Source organism: Nycticebus coucang, chromosome 24 (genome assembly GCF_027406575.1).
Source record: "Nycticebus coucang isolate mNycCou1 chromosome 24, mNycCou1.pri, whole genome shotgun sequence".
NCBI lineage: Eukaryota > Metazoa > Chordata > Mammalia > Primates > Lorisidae > Nycticebus > Nycticebus coucang.
In genome coordinates, this window is record NC_069803.1 from 30286171 (window position 1) to 30313282 (window position 27112).

The window sequence follows — 27112 nt, forward strand, 5'->3', positions numbered from 1 at the left end:
CTGTGCGTATTTTTCTTTGTGAGGTGCGCCTCCCACCGTAGGATTCTGAATACACCCACTATTATGGGGGCTGCGGAGTCAACAAGTGTACTAATTTGTGTTGTTTTCATGACGTTATTATCCTTTATGAGGTTCAGTTACTGGCCATATCTGACGGAAAGCACCCCTGTCTGTGTTCTAAAGATAAGCTTTCTGCCAATTGGCGTGTCTTACTTACAGTCAAAAAGTGCCATCTTCCAGAATAGAGCGAAATCCGTGTTCCTTTCTCGGCCTAGGTTCCCCCTATGTAATTTTTCTCAGATGTTACTTCATTAGATGTATCTAATTATATTTTGCACACTTCATTACTAAAAATAAAAGATAATTCTGTATGATTCTAACATTCTATAACCTTTTACTTTGGTCTGCAGCATTTAAAGCACTGATTTTAAAGGTTTACATGCTGCCTGCAGGGGCCTGCACACCTCAGATGATTTCGGGGGGTGAAAGTGCCAGGCTGGAGGTCGGAGCAGTGAGAGCTGGGGAGAGAGGACAGCCCAGTCTCAGGTAGCAGCAGCCGACGCCCCTGCAGGCTTTATGGTTCATGGACTGTGAACTGTGTCTGCCACAGCCTTTTCAAAGTGTCTGCATCCCATGATGAATTAAAAAACCTCAGAGAGGCAGAGAAACAGCATCCGAACCATGAAATGGAGTTCACCCACCACCGCGAGTGGGTTCCCAGAGCGTTCTCACAGCGCTGGGTGCTGGGAAGGCCTGGAGCAGGGAGTCAGAGAAAACCACAGCAGAGAGATTGGGCGATCCATAGCCATCTTGGATACAGGTGCTTGACCTTATTGTATTTTATTTTACTTGTTTTATTTTTCGAGACAGAGTCTCACTCTGTCACCCTGGGTGGCGTGCCATGGTGTCATAGCTGACAGCAACCTCAAACTCTTGGGCTCAAGTGATCCTCCCGTCTCAGCCTCTGGAGTAGCTGGAGCCCGCCACAATGCCCAGCTACTTTTTAGAGACAAGGTCTCGCTCCTGCTCAGGCTAGTCCCAAACTCCTTAGCTCAGGCAATCCGCCAGCCTCGGCCTCCCAGAGTCACCCACAATAGCCAGTGACCTCTTGCTCAGTGACTTGGAGACTGAGGCTGCCTTTTGTAGCACCTGGTACTTCTTCCAAATGTCAGAAGACCAGTGTGAATTTTTAATGGTTGGCCTGTTTTCTCCACCTCTCTTTCTTTTTTTTGCAATTTTTGTCCGGGGCTGGGTCTGAACCCGCCACCTCCAGCATATGGGGCCGGTGCCCTACTCCTTTGAGCCACAGCCCCTCCCTCCATGTCTCTCTCTTCCCTGTCTTTTTGCTGTGGTTTGAGTGTACATTTGCTACAAGAATCATCTTCTTGAGAGAGTTAGTCTTTCGAGGGAAAATTAAAATGTGTCGTGGGTGGGACACTAAGATAATAAAGTATTTCATGGGGCTGTCATGAGAAATAAATAATACAAATCTGTTGAGCTGAGGTACACATGATGAATCAATCCTCGTGGTACACGGAGCCTCCTCCAGGAGACAGACAATATTGGTGGGAAATTGAGGTAGGGCAGTGTTGAGTATCAAGGTCATACAACTAGAGAGATGCAAAACCAGAGTTTGGACCAGGCAGTCTAGTCCTAAGCTACAGGACTTGCTTGTGGTATTGCCCTGGTGTGTGAGGTAGCGACCAGGGGTGTCCAACCTGTGGGCCACATACTGTTATATAAGGACCTTTTTGCTGATCAGTGGTGGCAGCACAAAAATTACCTGTGGACTTTTTTTTTCTTATTAGCTTTCGTTAGTGTTTGTGCGTTTAGCGAGTGGCCCGTTGGTGCCTCTTCTTCTAATGTGGCACAGAGAAGCCAAAAGGTTTCACCCTGGTAGGTGAAACCCATATTGTAGCTGGTGTATCATATTACTGTGAATCATAATAAAAATTGCACCAGCTGGGTGGTGGCTCACACCTGTAATCGCAGCACTTTGGGAGGCCAAGGTGGGAGGATTGCTTGACCTTAAGAGTTTGGCATCTGCCTGGGCAACATAGCAAGACCCCATCTCTATAGAAATATAAAAGAATTACCCAGGCATGATGGCCTGTTTGGATGGCTGTTTGGAAGGTTGAGACAGGATTGCTTGAGCTCAGAAGTTCAAGGTTGCAGTGAGCTAGGATGACACCACTGCACTCTAGCTTGGGCAACAAAATATTATTAACCTTGAGAAATTCTATCTTTTCTCTTAACTCCCTTTAAAAATGTCTTCCAATATGTTTAAGAAGCTGGTTATATGTTTTTGTATGTATTAGGAAGATATAAAATCTGTATACACCTCTTAAAGATAATGATACATCACAGACAGTAGTCCCAGACCTAGAGTCGGTAATATGTACGTACTTTGGTTGGGCAGCTGTTCTTCTCTCCTCAGTCTGTCTCCTTATCGTAAAGTAGTCTGATACTTCATGAGCTCTCCCGTCATTCTGTGGTCATGAGGCAAGGCAGACAGGCACATTCGTCCCTCGGTATCCTCCAGGCCCCGTGACGTCAAGATCTGCAGACAGTCCATCCTTTACGTCACCCGGGATACAGAGGGCCCACTGCACCTCAGAGGCTGTTTTGTTCCCATCAGTCATAACTAGCTCAGTCCTTCGGCATTAAATCACCAGCAAACCCTGAGTCATCCTTTCTATTTTTTTCGGCACATATTTCTATGGAAAATCTCTTGCTTGAAGTTTTCCAGGGGGGTTTTCTGAGGAGAAGGAAGGAGAAGCAGCTCATGACTCTGAAGGAGGGACCATTTTGTTCCTCCAGTTGAGTCAGAGAAGGACTTGGTTAGTATTTTGGTTCCTGGGGGATGTTTCTAGAATACCTGGTAGGTGAGTCCAAATCTTATTTTTATGTAAGCACTAAAGGTTTTATCCTTCAAATTAGACTTTAATTTCTTCTTCTTTTTTTTTTTTTGAGACAGAGTCTCACTATATTACCCTCAGTAGAGTGCTGTAGCGTCACAGCTCACAGCAACCTCAAACTCTTGGGCTTAAGCAATTGTCTTGCCTCAACCTCCCAAAAGCTGGGACTATAGGCACCCACCACAACGCCCGGCTATTTTTTGTTGCAGTTGTCATTGTTGTTTAGCAGACCCCGGCTGGGTTTGAACCTGCCAGCCTCAGTGTATGTGGCCGGCGCCATAACCAGTGTGCTATGGGCACCAAGCCTAGACTTTAATTTCATACGTGTCCTCAAATGGGGCATCTCTACTTGCCCAGCTGTGTCATAAGTAACTGTGGTGTCGTGTTAGGCAAAGACGTGGGCTGAGAGGAGTCCCTGTAGCCGTGTCCGGCGTGTGCCTGCCTGTCTGGGGCTCTTTCCTCCCAAGTTCCTCTCTTCCTTAGAGCATTTCCATTCAACGCGTAAAGACCTCAGAGATAAAAGCAAAGACCCAAATTTTCTAACAGAAATGAATGCCAGCATTACTCTTACCCAGTTCCAACTTTCTGAAATTTTGATGAATAGCATTTTTGTGCGTTTATCAAATGTGAATTAAATGGGGTTGCGTTAGATGTTGTTTTGATTTCCTCCGTTCCTCCACTGTAAATTATTATGAAGTTGTTTATGTCTTAGGCTTAGTTTGTTCTACTCACGTCTGACGTGACTTTCCTCAAGTAGAAGTCATTCTTACACTTCAAAGGCTAACTCAGCACTAAAGAATTGCCCTTGCATTTTTGTTCTTAAAAAAGTGATTTGCAAGAACCAAAAGTTACGGTAGGAAATAAAGTACTTAATTGAGTTGATGCAAACCTAAAGTTCATTTTCAATGACAGAGTCTTCAGTTATGTGGAACTGGTTTTTGTCCCATGTTTGAACAGTGAGTGCTGAAATTCAGTGTGTGTGCTTTGAAGGATCGCCGGCTGAGCCTCTGGTAGTTACGCAGGAGGTCAGACAATTAAGTTCACAAACGCGTTCTTAAAAAAGTGCGACCGACCTCATTGGTGAATGTCACTGTGCTTACCAGATGGCCAAGGGGAGTCTTTTGAAGGCAACCGTAGTGATAAACAGCACCGAGGCCCGTAGCAGGTTTTGGGGGATGAGTTCATGAACTTAATTGTCCTTTTATAACTTCTAAGTCAAAGCGTGATCCCTAAACCAGCAGCATCAGTGTCATGTGGTAACATGTGAGAAACACAGATTCTCAGGCCCCTGCCGTCCCCGTCACCCACAGTCTGCGTCCCAGCAGGGGTCTGCAGTGATTCTGCCGCCTGGGGGGTCTGAGGGCCACGTCTCCGGTCACCTCCTTCACCATAAACGCTGCTGCCATTCTGTAGTGTGTGTGTAAGGGGTGCTCTCACACGGTTCTAACCAGCAACCTGTGTACACTGTATTGTCCAGCAAATGACTTCTCAAACTAAACCTGAGATAAGGCCATTGCCACTGTCTCAGCCTCCTTCATCTTCCTCTCCCCCCTCCTCCTCCAGCTCTTAGTCCCCCATCTCTTCCTCTTCCCATTTGCAGCTGCTTCTGATGCAGTTTCAAGGAAATCAGAACCTCAGCAACCCCCAGGCCACCAGCTGGCTTGGGGTGAGGAGCTCTGTGCCCAGAGGGCCTCTATATCTGTGTTATAGTTGTGCAGTGCAAGCTGGCAAGAAGCCAGAAATCGCTACTGCCCTGACTCCCGGTCCGACTGGGGCAGCCCTGCGGTGAGAAGAGTCTAGTTACCACCAAGGGCTGGATCAAGGCAGTGATTTGAATTCACTTCCTTTTCAAAATTATTATAAATGAATTCTAGTTTGAGAAAGCTAGTACCACATGAAAAAAAAAAGAGAGAGAGAAAAAAATTCTAGGAGCAAATTAGGAGATGGCCTTTTTCTAATATCACAAGAATGCTGCTTTTCTTTTCTCTTTCTTTCTTTATGTATTTATTTATTTATTTTTTGAGACAGAGCCTCAAGCTGTCGCCCTGGGTAGAGTGCCGTGGCGTCACAGCTCACAGCAACCTCCAACTCCTGGGCTCAAGCGAGTCTCCTGCCTCCGCCTCCCCAGTAGGTGGGACTACAGGCACCTGCCACAATGCCTGACTATTTTTTGGCTGCAGCCATCATTGTTGTTTGGTGGCCCAGGCTGGATTCAAACCTACCAGCTCGGGTGTACGTGGCTGGCGCCTTAGCTGCTTGAGCCACAGGCACCAAGCCTGTGCTGCTTTTCTTAAATAAGTTGTTTTAGGATTCCTATTACATAGGTAGATCCTCTCATGCTTTGAATATATTGATCTAAAATAATAAAAATAAAATAACAAAAAGTAGTAACTCAATTTATCAGGGAAGCAAGATAGTAAAGATAATTGTGCAAAGGAGGTGACCCTGTGTGTGCTGCCGTGAGGAGACACCCACAGCATGTTGTTATATTATGTGCAGGGTGGCTCTGCTTCTGTTTAAGAAAAAGGAAAGCAGAAGAGAAACCCCGTAGACCCCCTCGTCTGCACCTGGGAAGGCACAAGTAGTGACACTTCGTTGTTTCTGGGAAGTGTGTCCCGAGGGGAGAATGACAGGCGTGTTCACGCACTGCAGCTCCGTGTGGCACACTGATGTTTGTGTAGCGCACACATGCTGCTGACAAAACCCAGACAAGAAATCCGTGCAGCAAGTCAGTAAGAAGGAAGATCACAGGGAGGGAATGGCCAGGCTGGATATTAGAAAGTTGTATGGCTAAAGCCTATTGGTTCACACAAGATTGATTGATTTATAGACAGAGTCTCACTCTGTCACCCTGGGTGTAGAAAGCTGTGGCGTCATCATAGCTCACAGCGACCTCCGTAGCTGTGAATAGCCTCCTGAGTAGCTGGGAGGCGCCTGCCACCCCTGGCTAGTTTTTCTATTTTTAATAGCGACAGGGTCCCGCTCTTCCTCAGGCTGGTCTTGAACTCCTGAACCCAAGCGATCCACCTGCCTGGGCCTCCCGGAGTACTGGGATCACAGGCGTGAGCCACCACGCCCGGCCAGAGAGACTCTAACGAGTGTTTCATGGGACAGACAGAAGGCACAATAGCGTAATGACCACGGAAACCACAGTTTATGAAAAGTTCTGTGTCTTTTTCCTTAGTGACGTGAATATTCTTCTGATCTTTGGTGGATCTGGAATAGAATTGCGAAGATACTTGAGGTTAGAGCTAAATCGCTGTTCATTGTATCTTTGCTGTTCAGAACTTGAAAGGCGTTTGAGATGAAAGGCCGTTTGGTGGTGGGAGCTGAGGGCTGAGGTCCAGAGCTCCCCGCACTGGCTGCTGGCAGCCACTTTTGGCTGAGTGAACGGGAGCAATGGGAGCCGTGCCCTGCTTTGTCCACCGCAGAGTGAAAGGCTGTGCGAGTCTCCATGGCCCTGAAGGTGTAAATATTCGGAAACAATTTGATGCGCGACTCCATACTACGCACTCTGTTCAGAAGAGGAGCTCGCCCTCGCTGTGCGAGACTGCGCCCGTTGCTTTCATCCTTGAGACTGGATGTTACCTGTTCAGTGCGGTTTGGAGCTGGAGCACAGACACACTGTCAGTTTGCGTTTTTATATGCAGCCTTCATTTATGTTTTTTAAGTTTTTAGAATGTGAAAGTGTAAGTTTATTTTATATTAGAGAGAGGGAAGAGATGGGGGAGAGAGAAGAGGGCGGCGGGGAGTGAGAGGGGCACACGGGGAGGGAAGGAGCCGGAGAGTGGCTGGCGCCGAGAACAGAAGCCTGTCCTGTACGCAGCATTTAAAAGTCAATCTTTGTATTCGGCCCATGCTCTGTTAAATCTCCAAACTGCTGGAATAATTCACTCAGACCCCTGTCCACGTCCTGTCCCCCGTCCACTCCCGCTCCCTGGGAACAACTCCCTGATGTCCTGGGCTCCTCTCTCCTTCCTCGTTTCTTCCCCATCATCTCCTTGTCACTCCCCTCGGCAACGTGTCCCTCTTCTTGTTCCCCATCTAGTTTCTCGCGGTGAGGAGGTGACTTTGGAGCCTTCGGGTGATTTCTTAGCCACCTCCATGGCAGGGGCAGGTGTGAAGGCAGAGGCACAAAGGGCAGGGGACACAGTGTCTCGCTGACTCAGCGAAGGACGGGAAGCCTGGGGCTGACCTCACACTCTCCCTTCTGGAGTTGGTCTTGGCCCCCTGGGCCGCGTGGCCCTGCCAGGGGACACAGAATGCAGCCCCTGTCCCCTGTGCGTTGGGCGGAGGAACACCAGGGCCCGCTCAGCACGGACGGAGAAACACCAGGGCCTCAGAGCAAAAGTGTTCACTCACTTTAGAAAATATGTGTCCCAAGTCGTTGCCCTCTCTCTGCGGTTTGGAGGGCTTGCCTCTCGGCTCAGGTTCACACAGTGAAGCCAAAATCAGCACAATTAATTTCACCATCAAGGAAACCACAGAGCGAGCAGGGGGAGCCTCTAGAAAACCATGCTTTGAAGCTGGAAGACTGGTTGGTGTTGGTGGGATTCTCATGTTAGTAATGAGCACTTAGGGCTCAGGCTGGCAAGAGATAGCTCTGGGGGGAGGGGGGACCTTCACCACATGTGCGGACCACAGACATGAGTACAAGCCAGAAGCTGGGCCTGTGGCCATGGAGAGGTCAGCCGGGAGTCGCAGAGGCAGCTCTCAGGTTCAGGTGCAGGCGGGGGCTGCACTGGAGCAGGGCTGCCAGCCACAGCTTTCTGATGGAGCTGGGCACTCGGGAGTGGAACAAAGTGCTTGTCCTCCCACCGCTGACCTCTCTGCTGTGACTCAGCTAGGTGATTTGGGGTTTTTGTGCTTAATATTTATGTACACTAATTCTGAGTCTCATTTATAGCATTAGCTGCCTAGTCTTTAACCTCTTATTATTATCAAAATGTTTACTAGCACCTTAATTGAGTAACTTTGAGCTGGTCTATATGTATAAAACGGTTAACAGCATAACTAAGCCTGCATTATTAAACATTTATTTAAGCTAGGGGCAAAGTTCTAATTCACTTCTTCAAATACAAAAAAAAAAAAAAAATTTTTTTTTTTTTTTTTTGAGCCAGAGTCTCACTCTGTTGCCCTGTGTAGAGTGCTGCAGCATCATAGCTCACAGCAACCTCCAACTCCTGGGCTCAAAAATCCTTCTGCCTCAACCTCCCACATAGTTGGGACTACAGGTGCTCATCATGACACCTGGCTAAGTTTTCTATTTTTTCTATTTTTAGTAGAAACGGGGTCTCATTCTTGCTCAGGCTGGTGTGAAACTCCTGAGCTCAAGGGATCCACTTGCCTTGGCCTCCCAGAGTGCTGGGATCACAGGCAGAGCCACCAGGCTCAGCTTGCTTGAGAGTTTTATCTAATACAAAGTCCAGGTGATTTATTTGAGATTTGGGGAATGAGAACATCCATTGCTCTGGGGCTTGACCTCCAGAGAAAGCTGGTGACAACACTGCGGTCTGCTCTCTCCCCAGCGCTGGGCCTGGTCCTCCCCGTGTGGGCGATAGCTCACTGCGGTCTGCTCTCTCCCCAGCGCTGGGCCTGGTCCTCCCCGTGTGGGCGATAGCTCACTGCGGTCTGCTCTCTCCCCAGCGCTGGGCCGGGTCCTCCCATGTGGGTGATAGCTCACTGCGGTCTGCTCTCTCCCCAGTGCTGGGCCTGGTTCTCCCCATGTGGGCGATAGCTCTCCTGTCCTTCGGTGTTGCTCTCGTGTTCGCCTTTTTTGTGTGGCTGGTTGTGTGTCCGTGGATGCGGAGGAAAATTGCAGGTATGGACTCTTTTATTCTTATGATTTATAAAAATGCTCCTGATTCCTGAGACTTCATGAGTGATACACAGTTATCCTTACTAGTGGAGGGGCACAGTTACACTTACTAATGGAAGTATGGGTGCTCCAGAACACACACCAAGGCACACGCCCCATCCCCTGCCTCCTGCCTGGCTGCTCCCCTGGCTCAGACTTTTTCTTTCTTTCTTTTTTTTTTTTTTTTTTGAGACAGAGCCTCAGGCTGTCGCCCTGGGTAGAGTGCTGTGACATCACAGCTCACAGCAACCTCCAACTCCTGGGATCAAGCCAGTCTCCTGCCTCCGCCTCCCAAGTAGCTGGGACTGCAGGCACCCGCCACAACACCCAGCTATTTTTTGGTTGCAGCCATCATTGTTTAGCAGGCCCAGGCTGGATTCGAACCTGCCAGCTCAGATGTATGTGGCTGGCGCCTTAGCCACTTGAGCCACAGGCACTGAGCCTCAAACTTTTTCTTGATAAATTGTGACCCAGGTGAGCAATAAGGTCCTAGTTACCCTGGGTAACTGGAGGTTAACTATACAGTCAACTTCTGCCAGCCTGATAAAAAACATTAGTGTTCAAAGAAATGCAAATTAACACCACAGTGAGATACCATTTCATGCCTGGGAGAATGGCTGAAGGTTAAAAAGACTAGCAATTCCAAGTGTTGGTGAAGAAGAGTTATGTTTAGAATTCTCATTTATTTATGCTGACATGTAAACTGGTGCAACTATTTTGGAAATCTCTTTAAAGGTTTCTTTATAAAGGTGCCCGTGCACTTACATACGGCTCAGTCGTTCCACTCCTAGGTATCTATCCAGGAGAAATGAAAACGTGTTCAGAAAAAGGCATGCCTACAAACCTTTGAGTCAGAATAGCCAGAAGCGGGAAACAACCCAAGTGTTTGTCAGTAGGAGAAGGAAACTGTGGTAAATTCATACAGCAGCAGAGACGACTCGACAGTAAAGAGAAGGGACTCGTGTAAAATATAACAGCAGGGACGTTCACAGCCGTTAGATGGAACAGAAGAAGCCGATTCTGTTTGATTCCATATTTCACTAAACTTCCACCAATTCTCCATTAAATGTTCCAGGGAATTTTCCATAAAATTCGAGAACAAGGAAAATGAACCTATGGCAACAGAAACCCCTCGCTGCCTGGGATAGGTGAGGGGGTGAGAGAAAACTGGGGAGGGGAAGGGCCTGCAGGGGGCGCTGGCTTGCCCCGGCGTATCCACCTGTTCCTTTTAGGGTGTACACATTTTATTGTATATAAATTATACCTGGATAAGAATACTCTCTTAATAATAATAATAATATGGCTTTTAAAAAAGTCGGCCAGTTCTGTTTTCCTTTGACCAGAAACATAATTGAATTTCAAGCCTCGAAGCCGTCAGCTTTCATAGATCTCTCAAAAAAAAGACATTTGTCCATTGCCTGAGCTCAGGAGTTCAAGGCCAGCCTGAGCAAGAACAACTCCCTATCTCTACTGAAACTAGAAAGACTAGCTGGGCCATGTGGCAGGCTCCTGTAGTCCCAGCTACTGTGGAGGCTGAGGTAAGAGGATCGCCGGGAGCTGCGACTCCAGGGCACTCTACCCAGGGCTACAGTGAGACTTGTCTCGAAAAAAAGAAGAAAATAAATTTGCCCTGAGAATGCATGTTTCCATATGGGTATATCTGGAATTGAAAATAAAATCCATGTTTCAAAGACCAAAATAACGGAAGAGATGCATCACGCTGATGAATCAGAAGACTCAGGAGAGTCAGATTGTCAGTTCTTTCCAGAGCCATGTGTAGACATAGCGTGATTTTAAATAGAAATCCCAGTAGGGGCGGCGCCTGTGGCTCAGTGAGTAGGGCGCCGGCCCCATACGCTGAGGGTGGTGGGTTCAAACCCAGCCCCGGCCAAACTGCAACAAAAAAATAGCCAGGCGTTGCGGCGGGCGCCTGTAGTCCCAGCTGCTCGGGAGGCTGAGGCAAGAGAATCACTTAAGCCCAGGAGTTGGAGGTTGCTGTGAGCCGTGTGACGCCACGGCACTCTACCCGAGGGCGGTACAGTGAGACTCTGTCTCTACCAAAAAAAAAAAAGAAATTCCAGTAGGATAGTTTGTAGATTTACACAAACTACTTTTAAAATTGACATGGAAAGCTAAAGGAATGAGAATAGCCAGAACAGTTTTGGAAAAAATCCAAGAATAAAGTTGAAGGAATCATTATCTGACCTGAAGACTTACTAGGAAGCCAGAAGACAGTCTGGTATTGGGGAGAGAGGTGTGCAGATTAGTGAACAGGACAGAGCCAGAAACACACACAGATGGGACAGATGGATTTTTGACAAAGGCAGCTCAGGGAGGAGAGGATAGTCTTTCAGACAAATGCCGGAGCACTTGGTCATCCTGAGTCGAAAAGAGAACCATAGCCTAAAGCTAAGATTTATACCTTATTTAAAAAAATTAACCCCAAATTCATCGTAGATCTAAATGTAAAAATAAAAAGCAATCAGACTTTTAAGGTGAAATAATAGGGGGAAACTTTTGTGACCTGGGATTAAACAAAGAATTTCTAGGCTTGACACCAGAAACAGTCATAAAAGAAACTGATGAATGTACTTCATCAAAATTAAAAACATTTGCTCTACGAGAAACACTATTAAGAAAATGAAAAGATAAGCTATAGATTGGAAGGAAATGTTGGCAAACTCCACATCTGACAAAGGACTTGCATTCAGAATACATGTATATAAAGAAATTTTAGAAAACAAATAATTTGGCTGAGTGCGGTGGCTCATGCTGGTAATCGCAGCACTCTGGGCGGTCGAGGCTCAGGAGTTCAAGACCAGACTGAGCAATAGTGAGACCCCCATCTCTACTAAAAATAGAAAAACTGAGGCAAGAGGATCACTTGAGCCCAAGAGTTTGAGCTTGCTGTGAGCTATGACACCACCGCACTCTACCCAGGGTGACAGTGAGACTCTGTGTCAAAAAAAAAAAAAAAAAAAAGCCCAAAACGACTCAGTTAAAAAGTGAGCAAAATATTTGAAGAGACACTTCACCAAAGAAGAGATGTAAATGGTAAGTAAGTCACAAAAAGGTGCCCAGCATCCATTGGTGTGGGAGAAACGCCAATTAAAATCACAGTGAGACAGCCTGACACGCCTGTTTGAATGGCTTCTTAAAGAAACTGACAGTATTAAATGTGGACAAGGAGGCAGAGCAGCTGGGACTCCGTCCACACTGGTGGGATGCCGGCGTCACAGGGGCACAGCGGGGCAGTTTCTCACGTGGTGAAATGCACTTGCCGTAGGTACGCTCTCAGCCTTGCCTACGTAGTTCCCTAGAAAAACGGAAGCTTAAATTCACACAGTAATGTGGACTTGAATGTTCATTGCACCTTTATTAGCAGTCGCCCCAAACTGGAAACAACTTAGGTCATCCACAGAATAAACATGCTGGGGGCTTTCCTGACGGAGCAACAAGGGGAACAAGCTGGTTGATACTCGTCACAGCGTGCATAGATCTGAAAGGCAATTTACTGAGTAAAGTCACCTATTTTATTATTTACGTGACTTTCTGAAAAAGGCAAAACTAGAGGGACAAAGACTGGACTGATGGTTTCCAGGGTTAGGTCTAGGCAGGGAGTCTGGGGAGACCGTGGGACCCTTCTGTATCCCGATTGTGATGGTTACAAGCTTATGCTGAAACTCAGGACCATACACAGGTCTGACGGTCAGTTTTGAGAAGAACTGACGGCTTGTCTGTACTGAGTCTTCCAAATCATGAACATGGTATGTTTCCGCATCTATTAAATGGGTTTCTTTGAAACATGGCTGGCTGTAAGATGTTTTAAGGACAAATGAAAATATTTCCTTTTTTTCTACCTTTTTTTTTGAGAGCCCTGTGAAAAGCATGTGGTTTTAAGGCTTGGAATGCAGATAAATTTTAAAACAAATACATTTTTTAAATCCACGTTAATACATACAACTTCAAGCACATTAATACATGTCCATATCGCTAATGGATTAAAAACTAGCTTCATCCTTTGTCATGAAGCTGCTCCCTACCCTATACTAAGAATGTCACCCGTTCTGTTCAAGCAGAGCATGAGTCTAAGAGGAGCCACCTCTGCAAATGCTGTTTGTGTGGCTTGCCCTAGGGGAGAGGTGACATACACTTAAATGTTGGGGGTTTTTTGTTTGTTTTTTTGAGACAGACCCTCAAGCTATGGCCCTTGGTACAGTGCTGTGGCATCACAGCTCACAGCAACCTCCAACTCCTGGGCTTAAGCGATTCTCCAGCCTCCGCCTCCCAAGTAGCTGGGACTACAGGCACCTGCCACAACACCTGGCTATTTTTTGGTTGCAACTGTCATTGTTGTTTGACGGACCCAGGCTGGATTCGAACCTGCCAGCTCAGAAGTATGTGGCTGGCACCTTAGCCGCTTGAGCCACAGGCACTGAGCCAAATGCCAGGGTTTTTGAATGCCTTTCCTAATGGCTCAACCCTAATGTTGACTGAACCTTAAAGTCTTTACCTTTCAGCAGTAGCTCTAATGTTATAGCAGGAAATTGACAGTGCTCCCCAGGAGACTGTTTTTGTCAGTCCTATATAGTTTGATGTTTCCATACATATTTATCGTTTTATTATTTTAGGTACGGACCTGCTGCCCTGAGCTTGGCTCTGTCTGCCCTTGATGACTCTGGGCAAATGAGTTAATCTTCCTGTTTGCTCACTGATGAAATGAAGAAAATAATAATATATCTGTCTTGTTTAAGTATTAATTTTTATTATAATTATCTTTATAAATATCAAACTTTTCTTTCTGATTATAAGCACTTCAAGGTCAGAGACTTTTATGTACTATCTTTTGCGCTCCCTGTGGAGTATAACAATTTAACAGTCTCTACATTTGACTGTCACAAGCGATAAGTGACACAGCTGGAGATGCTACAAGTGTGTTCACCAAGGAACTGAGAAGTTTATTTCCCTCTCAGCTGTATAGGTGAGAGCTTAGAAATTTGCTCAGGCTCATTTGCTGGCAGCAAGGTAATTAAATTAGCAGCACCACACATCAGATTTCATTAAAAAAAAAATACTGTTGAGCTTTAAAACAGCTTTTTACAAATCCTGAAAAATAAAATAAAAATCCCTTAATTCTTTTTAAAGTAAGGGATTTTTAAAAGTAAGTAGGGGCCGGGCGTGGTGGGCTTGTAATCCCAGCACTATGGGAGGCCAAGGCACGTGGATTGCCTGAGCTCACGAGTTGGAGACCAGCCTCAGCAAGAGCGAGACCCAGTCTCTACTACAAACAGAAAATCTGAAGCAAGAGGATTGCTTGAGTCCAAAAGTTTGAGGTTTCTGTGAGCTGTGACCCCACGGCACTCAACCCAGGGCAAAAACTTGAGACTCTTGTCTCAAAAAAAAAAAAAGAAAAAAAATTAAAAATCTCCTTGTTCCTTTTGAGGAGAATAATTTACTTGTTTCCTAAAAGTTGGTAACCTGAACAAAATGGGAGACCAATAATTTATCAACCAGAAGAAAACCAAACGTGCTGTAACAGTATCTATGAAGATAACAGAATAAAATTTCAGCGATTCTGAGGTTAGCTTAAGAAAATAGGGGCGGCGCCTGTAGCTCAGTGAGTAGGGTGCCGGCCCCATATGCTGAGGTTGGCGGGTTCAAACCCAGCCCCAGCTGAACTGCAACCAAAAAACAGCTGGACGTTGTGGCGGGCACCTGTAGTCCCAGCTGCTCCGGAGGCTGAGGCAGGAGAATCGTGTAAGCCCAAGAGTTAGAGGTTGCTGTGAGCTGTGTGACGTCATGGCACTCTATCCGAGGGCAGTACAGTGAGACTCTGTCTCTTAAAAAAAAAAAAAAAGAAAATAGAAGGCCAGGCTAGATGTAGAGCATTAGCCTTGGAAAGGACCTTGGTCATTAAATCTGGCCCTCTTTTCTCTTCGTTTTTGGATATAATTACTCAGGCCCTAAACTCCCATTTTCTCTGCAGTAGCTGAATTTTCTGGCTAGAGTTTTCCATATAACTGATGGAACTTTCTACTTTATGTTTTCCATGTATAATAGCTGTAACTTTTTCCTTTGTTTTGGTGTCCAAAGTAAGTGCTAAAGTTTAAAGATAAATGTATGTTTTTTGGTTTTTGGTTTTTTTTGAGACAGAGCCTCACTTTGTTGCCCTTGGTAGAGTGCTGTGATGTTACAGCTCACAGCAACCTCGAATTCTTGGGCTTAAGCCATTCTCTTGCCTCAGCCTCCCAAATAGCTGGAACTACAGGCGCCTGTCACAATGCCCGGCTGTTTTTTTGTTGCAGTTGTCATTGCTGTTTAGCAGGCTCAAGACGGGCTTAAACCCGCTAGCCTGGGTGTATGTGGCTGGCGCCCTACACACTGAGCTACGGACTCCACCTAAACGTACGTTTCTTATATTCGTTTCTCAATAACAAGAATTCTCTTCCAAAATTTTCAGTTATGACTATATTTTCTTTAGGTAAATTACAAAAAGAAGCTGCTTTATCACGAGTCTCTGATGAAAGCCTCAATAAAGTTCAGGAAGCAGAGTCACCGGTATTTAAAGAGCTGCCGGGGGCCAAGGCTAATGATGACAGCGTGATCCCACTCACCGGGGCAGCTGGGGAGACGTCCTCCGGGGCCTCTGAAGGCACATCCATGGGGAGCCACCCTCGGGTGGCATACGGTAAGAAACCCCCATAGGGCCAGGGTTATGGGGTGGCCCAGAAAAGTTCTCGGGGTAGGCCAGGCCCTGGGGGTACACAATCTGGCTTTAATGCACAAAAGTATCCTCCAGTTTTATTTTTTGGAAAAACCTAGAGGTCAGAGAGGCTTTCAGAGTCCACTCCACAGTCAGGACAGGCTTACTCTTGTCCTGTGATTTTCCTCTAAGAGCTATTTACAGCCTTATCCGGGGTACCAGGCACCCCTCCACTGGGTTTTCTGAGGCTCAGCTGCCTGTTTGGCAGGAGTCACCCGATGGCTGACCGTTACTCAGTTTACTCAGGAAGACCAGAGGAGAAAGGAAAAACTATAAGGAAAGAGCTGGTCCTACCAGAGAATCACAGGAAGCTTAAGAAATATCCAGACCATCCTGGGGGTGTCCTTTAGCCACGGACATGGGCCCAGACATGGCCCAAAGAAAGCAAATTAATTTCCCTTCTCGGATGTGACAGGTACCGCCTTTGGCAGACGTAACTGACCTTTTTAAGAGGCACCTGGAACACCTGTGTCATGTGAAGTGGCTTATTTGAGATTTTTCTTAAAAAGCTCCTTAGAAAGATGCTCCCTTTAACTGGTATCAGAAAAGAAAGAGCACTGGAGTAAATGGAAGATGCTTTTTAGCAGAACTTTTCATTTTAAATTACCATATTATTAGTTTTGCCTTTTTGTTGTCTGTTTTATTATTTTAACCACATTAGATGCCCTTTATAGTCTATTTAGAAAATGAAGCATATGGAAAAAAATTAAAATAATTCACAATCCAACCTTCCAGAGATAAGGTCCGTGGCAGGCAGGTGCCAGGACCCTCCCAGGCGGGCTGGATGTGTCCACAAACGTTTTGAGGCTGGACACCCCCAGGGGGTCCAGATGTTTCCTAAGGTTTCCGTGATTCTGTGGGAGGACCATCTTCTTCCAGACACGGTTTACAGCTAGAAGGCTAGAACCTGAGTCTGTTTTTCAACCCTATCTAGGAAGGGCACTTTCCATGACTCCCGGCTCTGTAAAGTCACCCGTCTCCAATGGCACCTTCGGCTTTGATGGCCACACGAGAAGTGACGGTCACGTGTACCACACCGTGCACAAAGACTCGGGGCTGTACAAAGACCTGCTGCACAGAATCCACGTAGACCGGGGCCCCGAGGACAGGCCGGCCCCCGAGAGCAGCGCCCGGCTGCTGCGGCGCAACAACAGCTACACGTGCTACACGGCAGCCATCTGCGGGGTGCCCGTGCACTCCACCTTCAGAGCCGCCGAGGCGGCCGCCACAGAAGACAGTGAGAAGCTGGTGGGGGACACTGTGTCCTACTCCAAGAAGAGGCTCCGCTATGACAGCTACTCGAGCTATTGCAACGCAGTGGCCGAGGCCGAGATTGAGGCCGAGGAGGGCGGCGTGGAGATGAAGCTGGCATCTGAGCTGGTGGAACCCGACCGGCCACAGGAGGACCCCGCAGAAGAGGAGAAGGAGGAGAAGGACACGGCAGAGGTCCACCTCCTGTTCCACTTCCTGCAGGTCCTCACCGCCTGCTTTGGATCCTTCGCTCATGGTGGCAACGATGTAAGGTGAGTATGCCCGCTTGCTCAGCGGGAGGGTGCTCAGCGCCCACCGTCTGCTGGGTGTGGGAGGCAGCAGTGGGCGGCTTGGACCAAAGTCTCTGGTTCTGCACAGACAGCAAACAGACCGAGAAGTTGCAAATGTCATGTGCCAGATAGAGATAAATGTCAGAGAGGAGAATGGAGGGGAAATTGGGCTGGGAGCCTGGGGGTGGCAACGGGAGTCATGCTGCTCAAGCAGGGCCAGTGGGGTCTGGCAGAGGGGCCAGGCCCTGTGGCTCTGTGGGAAGGAGGCACAGGGGTACAGAGGGCCTAGGCTGAGCGTGCCTGGTACACCCAAGGAAGAGCATGGAGGCCACAGAGGGGACACGCTGAGATAGGGGAGCCCCTGGAGGCCTGAGCACAGGCCACACAGTGCACGTGGGACAGGGATGCTCAGGTTTTGGTCTTGTGAAGAAACTGGAGAGAAATAAGGGCATGGTGGGGAGGCCGGCTGGGAGGTGACTACAACCATCCAGGGTAACCTGAGACCAGGGAGGCGGCAGGGCAGCCACGTTCTGGGTCTGTTGTGAAGTTCAGCCTATGGAAGAAAGTCTGAGAGCAGCCGTGGACATGGGAGAAAGGAGCAGGCCTGGTCCAGGCACCCCGGCCCCAGCAAACCAGAGATGGAGCTGCCGTTTCTCAGCAGGGATGTCCACGGAAGAAGCAGGTCTGGGTGGACGTGTGAAGTGTGACATGCTGTGACATGTGGGTGACAAGGCCGGGCAGGCAGCAGGCTGTGTGCACCTGGGGGCAGGGGGACGTCGGCCATGAGACAGATGCAGGGCTGTACTATCCCAGAGCTGGTGACCCCTGCGCACAGAGGCGGGGGGAAGGCACTGGGCACCGACCTCTAGGGTATTGGGAATGAGGGGAAACCACAGGGACAGGTGTGATGGGAAGTCACGAGAGCCTCTAGGAGCTGATCTTCAATGTATGTTTAGCAGCGACCCAGATGCTGACATTCATACCCCCTTAAATCTTTCCTCTGTTCATTTAAAAATTTCTAACTTGTTACCAAAAGGCGTTTTCTTTTTTTTTTTTTTTTGTAGAGACAGAGTCTCACTTTATGGCCCTCGGTAGAGTGCCGTGGCCTCACACAGCTCACAGCAACCTCCAACTCCTGGGCTTAAGTGATTCTCTTGCCTCAGCCTCCCGAGTAGCCGGGACTACAGGCGCCCGCCACAACACCCGGCTATTTTTTTTTTTTGGTTGCAGTTTGGCCGGGGCTGGGTTCGAACCCGCCACCCTCGGTACATGGGGCCGGCGCCTTACCGACTGAGCCACAGGCGCCGCCCCCAAAAGGCGTCTTCAAAACTGCTAACACAGTCCAGGCTTGGTGGCTCACACCTGTAATCCCAGCACATTGGGAGGCCAAGGTGGGAGGATTGCTTGAGGTCAGGAGTTTGAGACCAGCCTAGGCAACATAGTGAGATAGCAAGACCCCATCTCTAAATAAAAGAAGAGGAAAAATTATCTGGGCATGCACCTGTAGTCCCAGCTATTTGAGGGACTGAGGCAGGAAGATTCAAGAGATCCTCCTGAGAGGAGGATCTCAGGCTGAGGCAGGAGGATCTCTTGAACTCAGGAGTTCAGGGCTGCAGTGAACTATGATTGTGCCACTGCACTCCAGCCAGGGCAACAGAGTGAGACCATCTCAAAAGCAAAAACAAAAACTGGAAAAAAAAACTTACAGGCTGGTAATTTGCCAGTTTTCCATTCATTCTTTCACTCAGTCAGCAAACATTGTTTGAATGCCCACTGTATACCAGGTGTGGGTAGGCATTGTTTGAATGCCCACTGCATGCCAGGTGTGGGGGCTCCAGAGCTGGAGAGGTGAAGGAGAGATGGTGTGCAGGCCGCCCTGCTCCTGTGTGGGGCACAGCCACGTGAGCAGAGTGTGGGGTGTTTGGGGTGAGAGTGAGCTCTGGAGAGGAGAAGACACTGAATCTCAGAGGCCTAACAGGAGTATGTGAAGCAGAGAACTGGAGCAGGGCATTTCTGAGTAGAGGAAGTCAACCGTCTCCTCACAGCACCCCCACCCTGAAGGACTGCTGTGAGAAGGAAACTGTAAAGCCCCTGAGACCTGGTGGCAGATGGCAGGCACACGCCTTTGCTCAGCGGTCCTCGGAGCAGGAGTCTGGTGGGGTCAGTGCCCATCAGAGGGCCTGGAGGCCCATAGTCACCCTGGAGGTGGGAGGGCGGCCTCACCTTGCAGTTTCATATGCTGGCGATGGGTCCTTCCCTTAAACCTCATGAACCAGCAGCTGCTGGCTTCCAGCTCCAGCAGCTCCCTTTCTTCTCTCGACCGTCACAGAACTGGGGCAAGTCAGGGCCTCGCTCTGGATTAGTCTCTGGCTGGAGGGAACTTTGTGGCTGGTTTGATCTTGGGTCCAGACCACTGCAACCTTCTCCATCAACAGCGAGGCGGCTTCGCCTTCTTCTCATTTGTGCGTCTAGTGGGGTTTCCTCAGAGACTTTCCTTTGCATTCAACTTGGCCAACTGTTTGGCCCAAGAGGCCTAGTTTGGGGTCTATTTCAGCTCTTCACTTGCCTTCTTCAGCAAGCTTGATCATTTCTAGCTCTTCATTTAACATGAAAGACAGAGCTGGACACAGTGGCTCACACCTGTAAACCCAGCAACTCAGGAGGCTGAGGTGGGAGGATCACTTGAGGCTGGGAATTCAAGACCAGCCTGGGCAACACAGCAAGACCCTGTATCTAAAAAATAAGGGAAAAACTAGCCCATGTGGCGACAGTCTCCTGTAGTCCCAGGTACTCAGGAGGCTGAGGCAGGAGGATTGCTTTAGCCCAGGAATTTGAGGTTGCTGTGAGCTATGGCAACATTGCATTCTAGCCTGGGAGACAGAACCCTTGTCTCAAAAAACTAAAAATAAAACAATAAAGTGAAAGATGTGGGACTTCTGCTTTTACTGGAACTCTAGAGGCCATTGTGGAGTTATTAACTGGCTGATTTTGATGCCGTTTCTGAGGGAACAGAGAGGCCCCAGGAGTGCGAGAGGTGGCGCAGGTGTTCCCAGTGGAGTAGTCAGAGCCCATGCGCTTCCTTCTGGGGTGAGGTCTGTGGCGCCACCAAACAATTACTGTCACAGCATCAAAGATCACTGATCATAGGTCACCGTGACAGATGTAATGACCGTGGAAAGATCTGAAATCTTGTGGGAATTACCAGAACATGGCACAGACCTGAGGGAGCCCGCGCTGGTGGGGAGACCGTCATGCAGGTGGCCACAAACCTTCAGTCTGTAAAAAATCCACCATGTCTGCGAGGTGCAGCAAGGCGCCTCGAGAGAACACGGGTGCGCCGGGACCGCGCCCGGTGCCTCTGTTCTCTCATCAGTCTTATTTTTGTTTTCTAGTAATGCCATTGGTCCGTTGGTGGCCTTGTGGCTGATTTACGAACAAGGTGCAGTCATGCAGGAAGCAGCCACCCCCGTCTGGCTACTGTTCTATGGAGGCGTCGGGATCTGTATGGGTCTCTGGGTTTGGGGGAGAAGAGTGATCCAGACCATGGGGAAAGACCTCACCCCCATCACACCATCCAGGTACGTCAGCAGTGGGGCTGGGTGGACAGCATGGTATCCCCTGAGGCCTGAGCGCGGCCCCTGGGTGCAGGCCGTGTCCCCCTCGCTGGCTCCCTGTCTGCATCTGCAGGGCCAGAGGAGAGAGTCAGAAGGATCAGAGGTGGGAGAAGGTGAGCAGAGCTGGGGGGAGCACAGCCCACCCTGTAGCCCCGCACCCCCACCTGTCCACTGTGAGGTCCAGAGGGCAGCAGGGACGGAGTGGTGCAGCCTGCTCCAGGGCTTAGGGCCGGTCTTCCCAGAGAGGTCTCTGGCCATCCTTCTGGGGTTGCCTGGGTGCCCTGCCGTCCTGGGGTCCGCAGGCTTTGCGTGTGTGTGTGTGTCCCTCTCTGTTGTCCAGCCCTTGCTCAGTGGTTAAATAAACTTAGGAGACAACTTTCAGAACACAACCAAATTTTGGAGCTCCTTATTGGAGGAATTTTTTTCCCCTCTCTCTTCTTTCAAATGTTGGAGTTGCTATAATCAGTGAGTACCTAAAGAAATTTTTTAATTAAAAATTAAAGACAAATCTTGGAGGTTTTCACTTTTTTCAAGTTTTCCCTCTTGAAAGTCATTTTTAATACAGATTCCTCTAGAAGATTGATTTGAAGAAAAATCAGTAATCTGAGAAACATTTTTTTGTAGTAAGTACCCATTTTTTTAGACGAGAGCACAGTTTTTCCTGTGCTGCTTTAGAAATGGCTGATTTACTGTCCTCTCACTACACAGCAGGGATTTCTGACCCACTTTGTGCAGCACGCGGTTTTTGAAACCATGTCACACAGTCGAGCCTGTCAGGCCGCACACAGCACAGCCCAGTCTCCATGTGAATTGCTGCCATGGTGTTAAAGCCCCATCAGCAGCCCACGGTCGACCCAGAGAGTGTTCTGGTAGGATTCCGGCTCCTGAGCGCTGTCAGGGAGCTGACACCGAGGGTGCCTGTGACGTGTCTTCCTGTGCTCCTCCCACAGCGGCTTCACAATTGAGCTGGCCTCAGCCTTCACTGTGGTCATCGCCTCCAACGTGGGCCTTCCCGTCAGCACTACGCACTGCAAGGTAGGCCGCTGCCCGCGGGCTGCTGGGCGGCCCTGGTCACTGAGTGAGTGTGAGGAAGCTGGTGGCACTGTAGGCGGGTGGCTATGAGAAAAGCCCCTGGGGTCCGCTGGGTGCTGGGACGCTTGTTGGATGTGGCAGGTGCTTTCTTCCAGTTGTTAGTGTTCACACTGCCTGGCAGGGTGAGACCTGCCCTCGTCAGACGGGCTTCCCGGTGCACAGAGGTGCAGCCCACTCGCCCTCTGTCCTGTTCTCTCGATGCTTCCACAGTGAAGGTTGCACTGAGATCAGATGTGTGCCGGCTGTGTTGGCCTCCCACGGGGCGCACCTCTCAGTCCCAGCCCAGAGCCTGGGGGAGGGGAACTGGCCGTGGAGACAGAAATGAAGACAGAGTCGTTCCAAGGTTTTTTATTCCTTGCGTGATGCCCAAAGTAACGGTATCGCCTTAGAGGAAACACCAAAGGGAAGGTGATTCCTGGTATTGACCCTGCCAGGCACTCTCAGGCTCAGGGCTGTGTGAGAGGGGATTCTGTGTTGCCGTCAGGAGGGGCCGTCAGGAGGGGCCTTGAGGTTAATGAAGAGGATGCAGGTTCCGTGAGTTCCAGGGGATGTCCAGGATGGCCAGGACAGCAGGACCCAGGACTAGGCTGATGACCCAGGTCTGGCCCAGTGCCTGGAGATAATTCTCACCTACAAAGGGTCTCCTATACACAGAAATGCTTAACCACCTCCACAAAGCAAAAGCTGCTTCTAGATTTTTCCTGGGTTCACACATGTGTGTCATTTAAGGAAAGTAAGCCTGTGCCTGCTGTGTGGCGTGTGGCCTGAGGAACACAGCAGCTACCTTTATTGACCCACAGTTTTAAAATTCCAGCCAATATGTTTATAAACACATGCCAGCTAAATGCAGACGGCTTTGTGTTTCAAATAAATATTAAGTTCAGGTTGCTCTCAGGACAGCATTTCCAGTGGGCTGGCAGCACATTTAAGACAAAGCTGGGGCTCCATGTCATAAAGAATCTGCCTGATTAGAAAGAGGAAAGCCTTGTTCTCATTGGAAAGGATTTTTCCATCTTTGCTACAGCATATAAAAAAACCTCATCTCTACAAATGTTCATTATAAAATCAGCCTGCCTGCTGAGTGCTGCCGAGTGCCGGGCACTGTGCTAGTGGGGTGGACACACGCTGTCCTTCGACCCCCCCCTGTGGATTCGGTTCTGCTAGTCCCAGGTCATGGGGTCAGCATGTGGCAGAGCCAAGGCTCGTGTCCCCACCTGTGCTGCAGCCTCATGGTCACGGGGCCTGGCCACAGCAGAGGAGTCTGGAGCGGCTGCTCTGCTGGCCCTGTGGACATGAGCTCATTGACTGTTGCCCAGGGACTGTCCGAGGAGGGTTCTGACGTCCTGTGGCTTCACAGATGAGCAAACTGAGGCAGAGAAGGGTCACTCAGCACACGGAGGGACATGCGGCCCTGCTCCTCCTCCACTGCTCCTTTCCTAATTTTGATTCTTTAAAAATTACCAAAGAAACACGTGTGCACTGAAATATTCCAAACAGAAAAACTATATGGAATGAAAAATGACATCTTCTCTCCTGTGCCTCACTTCAGATGTGGGAACAGAGAGGGAAGTGCTGCTAAGGACATTCTTTCCTGGGGATACAGGCTCAGCCTGGTAACTTTTCTGTAGGCATAAATGATTTTGAGCTGCTTTTTTCTTTGAGACAGTCTCACTCTGTTGCCCTCAGTACAGTGCCGTGGCATCATAGCTCACAGCAACCTCAAATTCCTAGGTTCAAGCAATCCTCTTGCCTTAGCCTCCCCAGTAGCTGGGACTACAGGCACCTGCCACTACTCCTAGCTAATTTTTCTATTTTTAGTAGACATAGGGTCTCGCTCTTGCTTGGGCTGGTCTTGAATTCCTAAGACAATCCACCTACCTCAGCCTCCCAGAGTGCTGGGATTACAGGCGTGAACTACTGCACCCAGCCTCCCACCTAATATTTTTAATTCTTTCGTAGACAGGGGGCTGGTCTGGAACCCCTGGCACCAAGAGATTCTCCCACCTCGGGCTCCCAAACTGCTGGGATTACAGGCGTGAGCCACCATGCCCGGCCTTGAACTGTTTTTAAATAAATGTAACACTATCTTTTTAATGATTAATTCTGCTGGTAAGCAAGCCCAGGGAAGGCAAACTCTTTCATACCAGTTGAAAGATCCTTGGAAAACCAGCACAAGTTTGTTTTTTCTGCATTGCTGTTATTTACTCACCTAACTGCATTAGCCATCAAATCTGTACCGAGATACAAGGTGTTAAAGCTGACATACTAATGTTGCTAATAACACCAAACTCCAGAATACAATTTATGAGATAGAGGAAGAGCATGAAAAGCTTATAAAAAACTAAACTCTCACCTTAAAGTGTTGTTTCCCGCACACTGCACCTCTGTGTAAGGAGGGCTCCTAAGGGACTTTTTATCGGCTTCATTAGAAAGAGGAAAGCCTTGTTCTTATTGGAAAGGATTTTTCCTTTGCTACAGCATATAAAAAAACCTCATCTCTACAAATGTTCATTATAAAATCAGCCTGCCTGCTGAGTGCTGAGGAGTGCCGGGCACTGTGCTAGTGGGGTGGACACACGCCGTCTGAATAAATTGCATGTTACTGTTGTGCTAAAACATCTCCACGCACTGTATCTATCCGTGATAAGCTGTATTTCCATTGAGCTGATGAGAAGTATTACTAGGATAGCTCATTGGCACTTGAAACCCATCCTCACCAGCGTGGATTCTAGTCTTCAATGTCACTATCATGGACTTCTGGACAAAATCAGTCCTGGGAACTAAGGACAGAGTCCTGGCTCCCAAGAACTTGCAGTGCAGTCAGAGAGCAAATGACTGTCCTCAAAGCCCGAGAGATAAAGGGGTCAAGAGGAGTTCACAGCTGCTGTCACCCCCAGCACTTACTCTCTCTCCCATCACGTTTTATTTCCTCTGCATGTAACTGTCCTCAATGGCAAGCGTAGGATATGAGTCATTGGGGGTGGGGGGAGTGGCATTATGAATGGGGCCCTCTGAAACCGTGAACCTGGAAACATTAAAGGGTCTTGCTGGCCACATAAAAATCATAAATAAATTGCATCCGATTTTTAGGAATAATTTTCTCGGGTGTGGTAAATTTGAGTTTCCTACTGAGAGCTATCCATCAGATGGGCAAATCTTGTGAACTTGGGGACAAAAGTTGGAAACTGACCAGGTGCAGTGGCTCAGGCCTACAATTTCAGCACTCTGAGAGGCCCAGGCAGGAGGATTCCTTGAGCTCAGGAGTTCAAGACCAAGAGCAAGACCCCCCCCTACTAAAAATAGACAAAACTAGCCGGGTGTGGTGGTGAAGCCTACAGTCCCAGCTACTCAGGAGGCTGAGGTAGGAGGATCACTGAGCCCAGAAGTTTGAGGTTGCTGTGAGCTATGACGCCATAGCACTCTACCCGAGGTGACAGAGTGAGACTCTGTCTAAAAAACAAAAGCAAAAAAAAAGGTGGAAACTGTTGTTTAAAATGAGCTTTTGGGTTCATCTGGGTAGACGTCTTTCATTCATGCATCCTTGTAGGGGTACATAGTTAAGGATCATGCATAAAATCCCAGCACTGTGGAAGGCTGAGGTGAGAAGATCGCTTGAGCCCAGGAGTTTGAGACCAGCCTGGCAATATAGGGAGACCCGTCTCTACAAAAAAAAATTTAGAAATTAGCCAGGTGTGGTCATGGATGCCTGTAGTCCCAACTTCTTGGGAGGCTAAAGCAGGAAGACTGCTTGAGCCCAGGAGTTTAAGGCTGCAGCGAGCTATGATTGTGCCATGGCACTCTAGCCTGAGTGACAGAGTGGGGCTCTATCTCTAAAAATCAGAATTTTTAAAAATGAATGAATTTGGGCAAAGGGTATATGAGAGTTATTGCAACTTTTCTCCAAGTTTCAAATTATAGTAGAACCCCTGTACGTTTGACCACTGAAAGGACTGTGACAAACTGGTCAACATAAGGAACCAGGCTTTCCATACCGATATGTACATGCGGTGCCTGTCAGTCCCTGAAAATTAGGTCAACTTAAGGAGGTGGTCACCTAGGTCAACTATGAAGGTTCCACTGTATTTCAAGATGTGTTTTAAATGCCCCTCTGTAATAATCAATTTCAGGGATTGAGCACAGTGGCTCATGCCTGTAACCCTAGCACTCTGGGAGGCTGAGGTAGGTGGATTGCTTGAGTTAAGGAGTTCCAAGACCAGCCTGAGCAAGAGCAAGACCCCATCTCTACTAAAAAAAAAAAAAAAAAAATAGGGAAACTAGGTGGACATTGTGTCAGGCACCTGTAGTCTCAGCTACTTGAGAGGCTGGAACAAGAGGATCCAGGAGTTTGAGGTTGCTGTGAGCTATGACGCCACAGCCCTCTACCCAGGGCAACAAAGTAAGATACTGTCTCAACAAAAAAACCAAACAAATAATCAGTTTCAGGGAATATTATTTTTAAAGCCTAAATATAAGCTATGTGAATGAAGATATTAGTCATGGAACTTTTTGAATAGGGAAAAAAATGGAAGCAAATTGAAAAATAGGTGGATATAACTAAGTGGTACCTTTTCACATGATAGTCAAAAGCTAAGCAGACTGTAAAGAGATGCTGATGATGTTAATTCTTTTAAGAAAAGGAAACAGAAGTATATTCTATTATTTACAAATCAAGGTTACCTATAAAAAAAAGTCTAGAAAGGGATATATAAATGCGACAAAAGTGAGGTTCTGGGTAATTGTTTACCCCTCAAATTACGTACACTTGTAATAATACTATTATATTATCAGTAAGTCTTTTTTTAAACAAATGTTTTAAAAAGGAAGGGGACAGAGATAAACTTGGAATTGAGTGCCTTCTCCCTAAGGGATTCCAGAACAAGCGAAAGTGTGTTGAAAAGGGACGTGCTCTAGGGAGACAGCAGGTAACAGGAGTTTAATCCAAGACGCAAATGACTGTTTCTGAACCACCCACAGCCAAGAATTTAGCCCATCTTCAGGTGGTAGAAAAATCTGGATGTCCAGCATGTTCTAGGAACTGCGAAGGTGTTACCACCTTCAAACCATGCACCGATGATCACCAAAGAGTCGAAATGAAACCCTCGTTTTGATGACCCCTCATACAGTTGGTATCCTGGAGATGCAGGGAATTGCTGGTTAATCGCAGCTCAGGTTGACAAAATGTCAGATTGACTTGCCTGGAAAGATGCGACTGGGTTGGGTGTTCTGCTCTGCTTCCATATGCAGTTTACAGTGTTAGGTTTTACTTCCTATGTCTAGACCTCTGCTGCTTTAAATCGCCTTTCCTGTTTGAACCTCATTGGCCCCTG

General features: G+C 48.1%; 1 protein-coding gene across 8 annotated transcripts in view; it reads left to right on the forward strand.

Moving 5' to 3' along the window:
* SLC20A2 (solute carrier family 20 member 2) overlaps window positions 1-27112 on the forward strand; it is a 98506-nt gene that overhangs the window by 68126 nt on the left and 3268 nt on the right. For 7 of the 8 annotated variants that reach the window (XM_053578195.1, XM_053578198.1, XM_053578200.1 and 4 more), the window contains 5 exons: window positions 8623-8739; window positions 15257-15463; window positions 16473-17061; window positions 20472-20657; window positions 21644-21728. In XM_053578195.1, the coding sequence (XP_053434170.1) occupies window positions 8623-8739; window positions 15257-15463; window positions 16473-17061; window positions 20472-20657; window positions 21644-21728 (1184 nt within the window). The remainder of the gene's footprint in view (window positions 1-8622; window positions 8740-15256; window positions 15464-16472; window positions 17062-20471; window positions 20658-21643; window positions 21729-27112) is intronic. The other variant, XM_053578201.1, reaches the window with a different exon arrangement.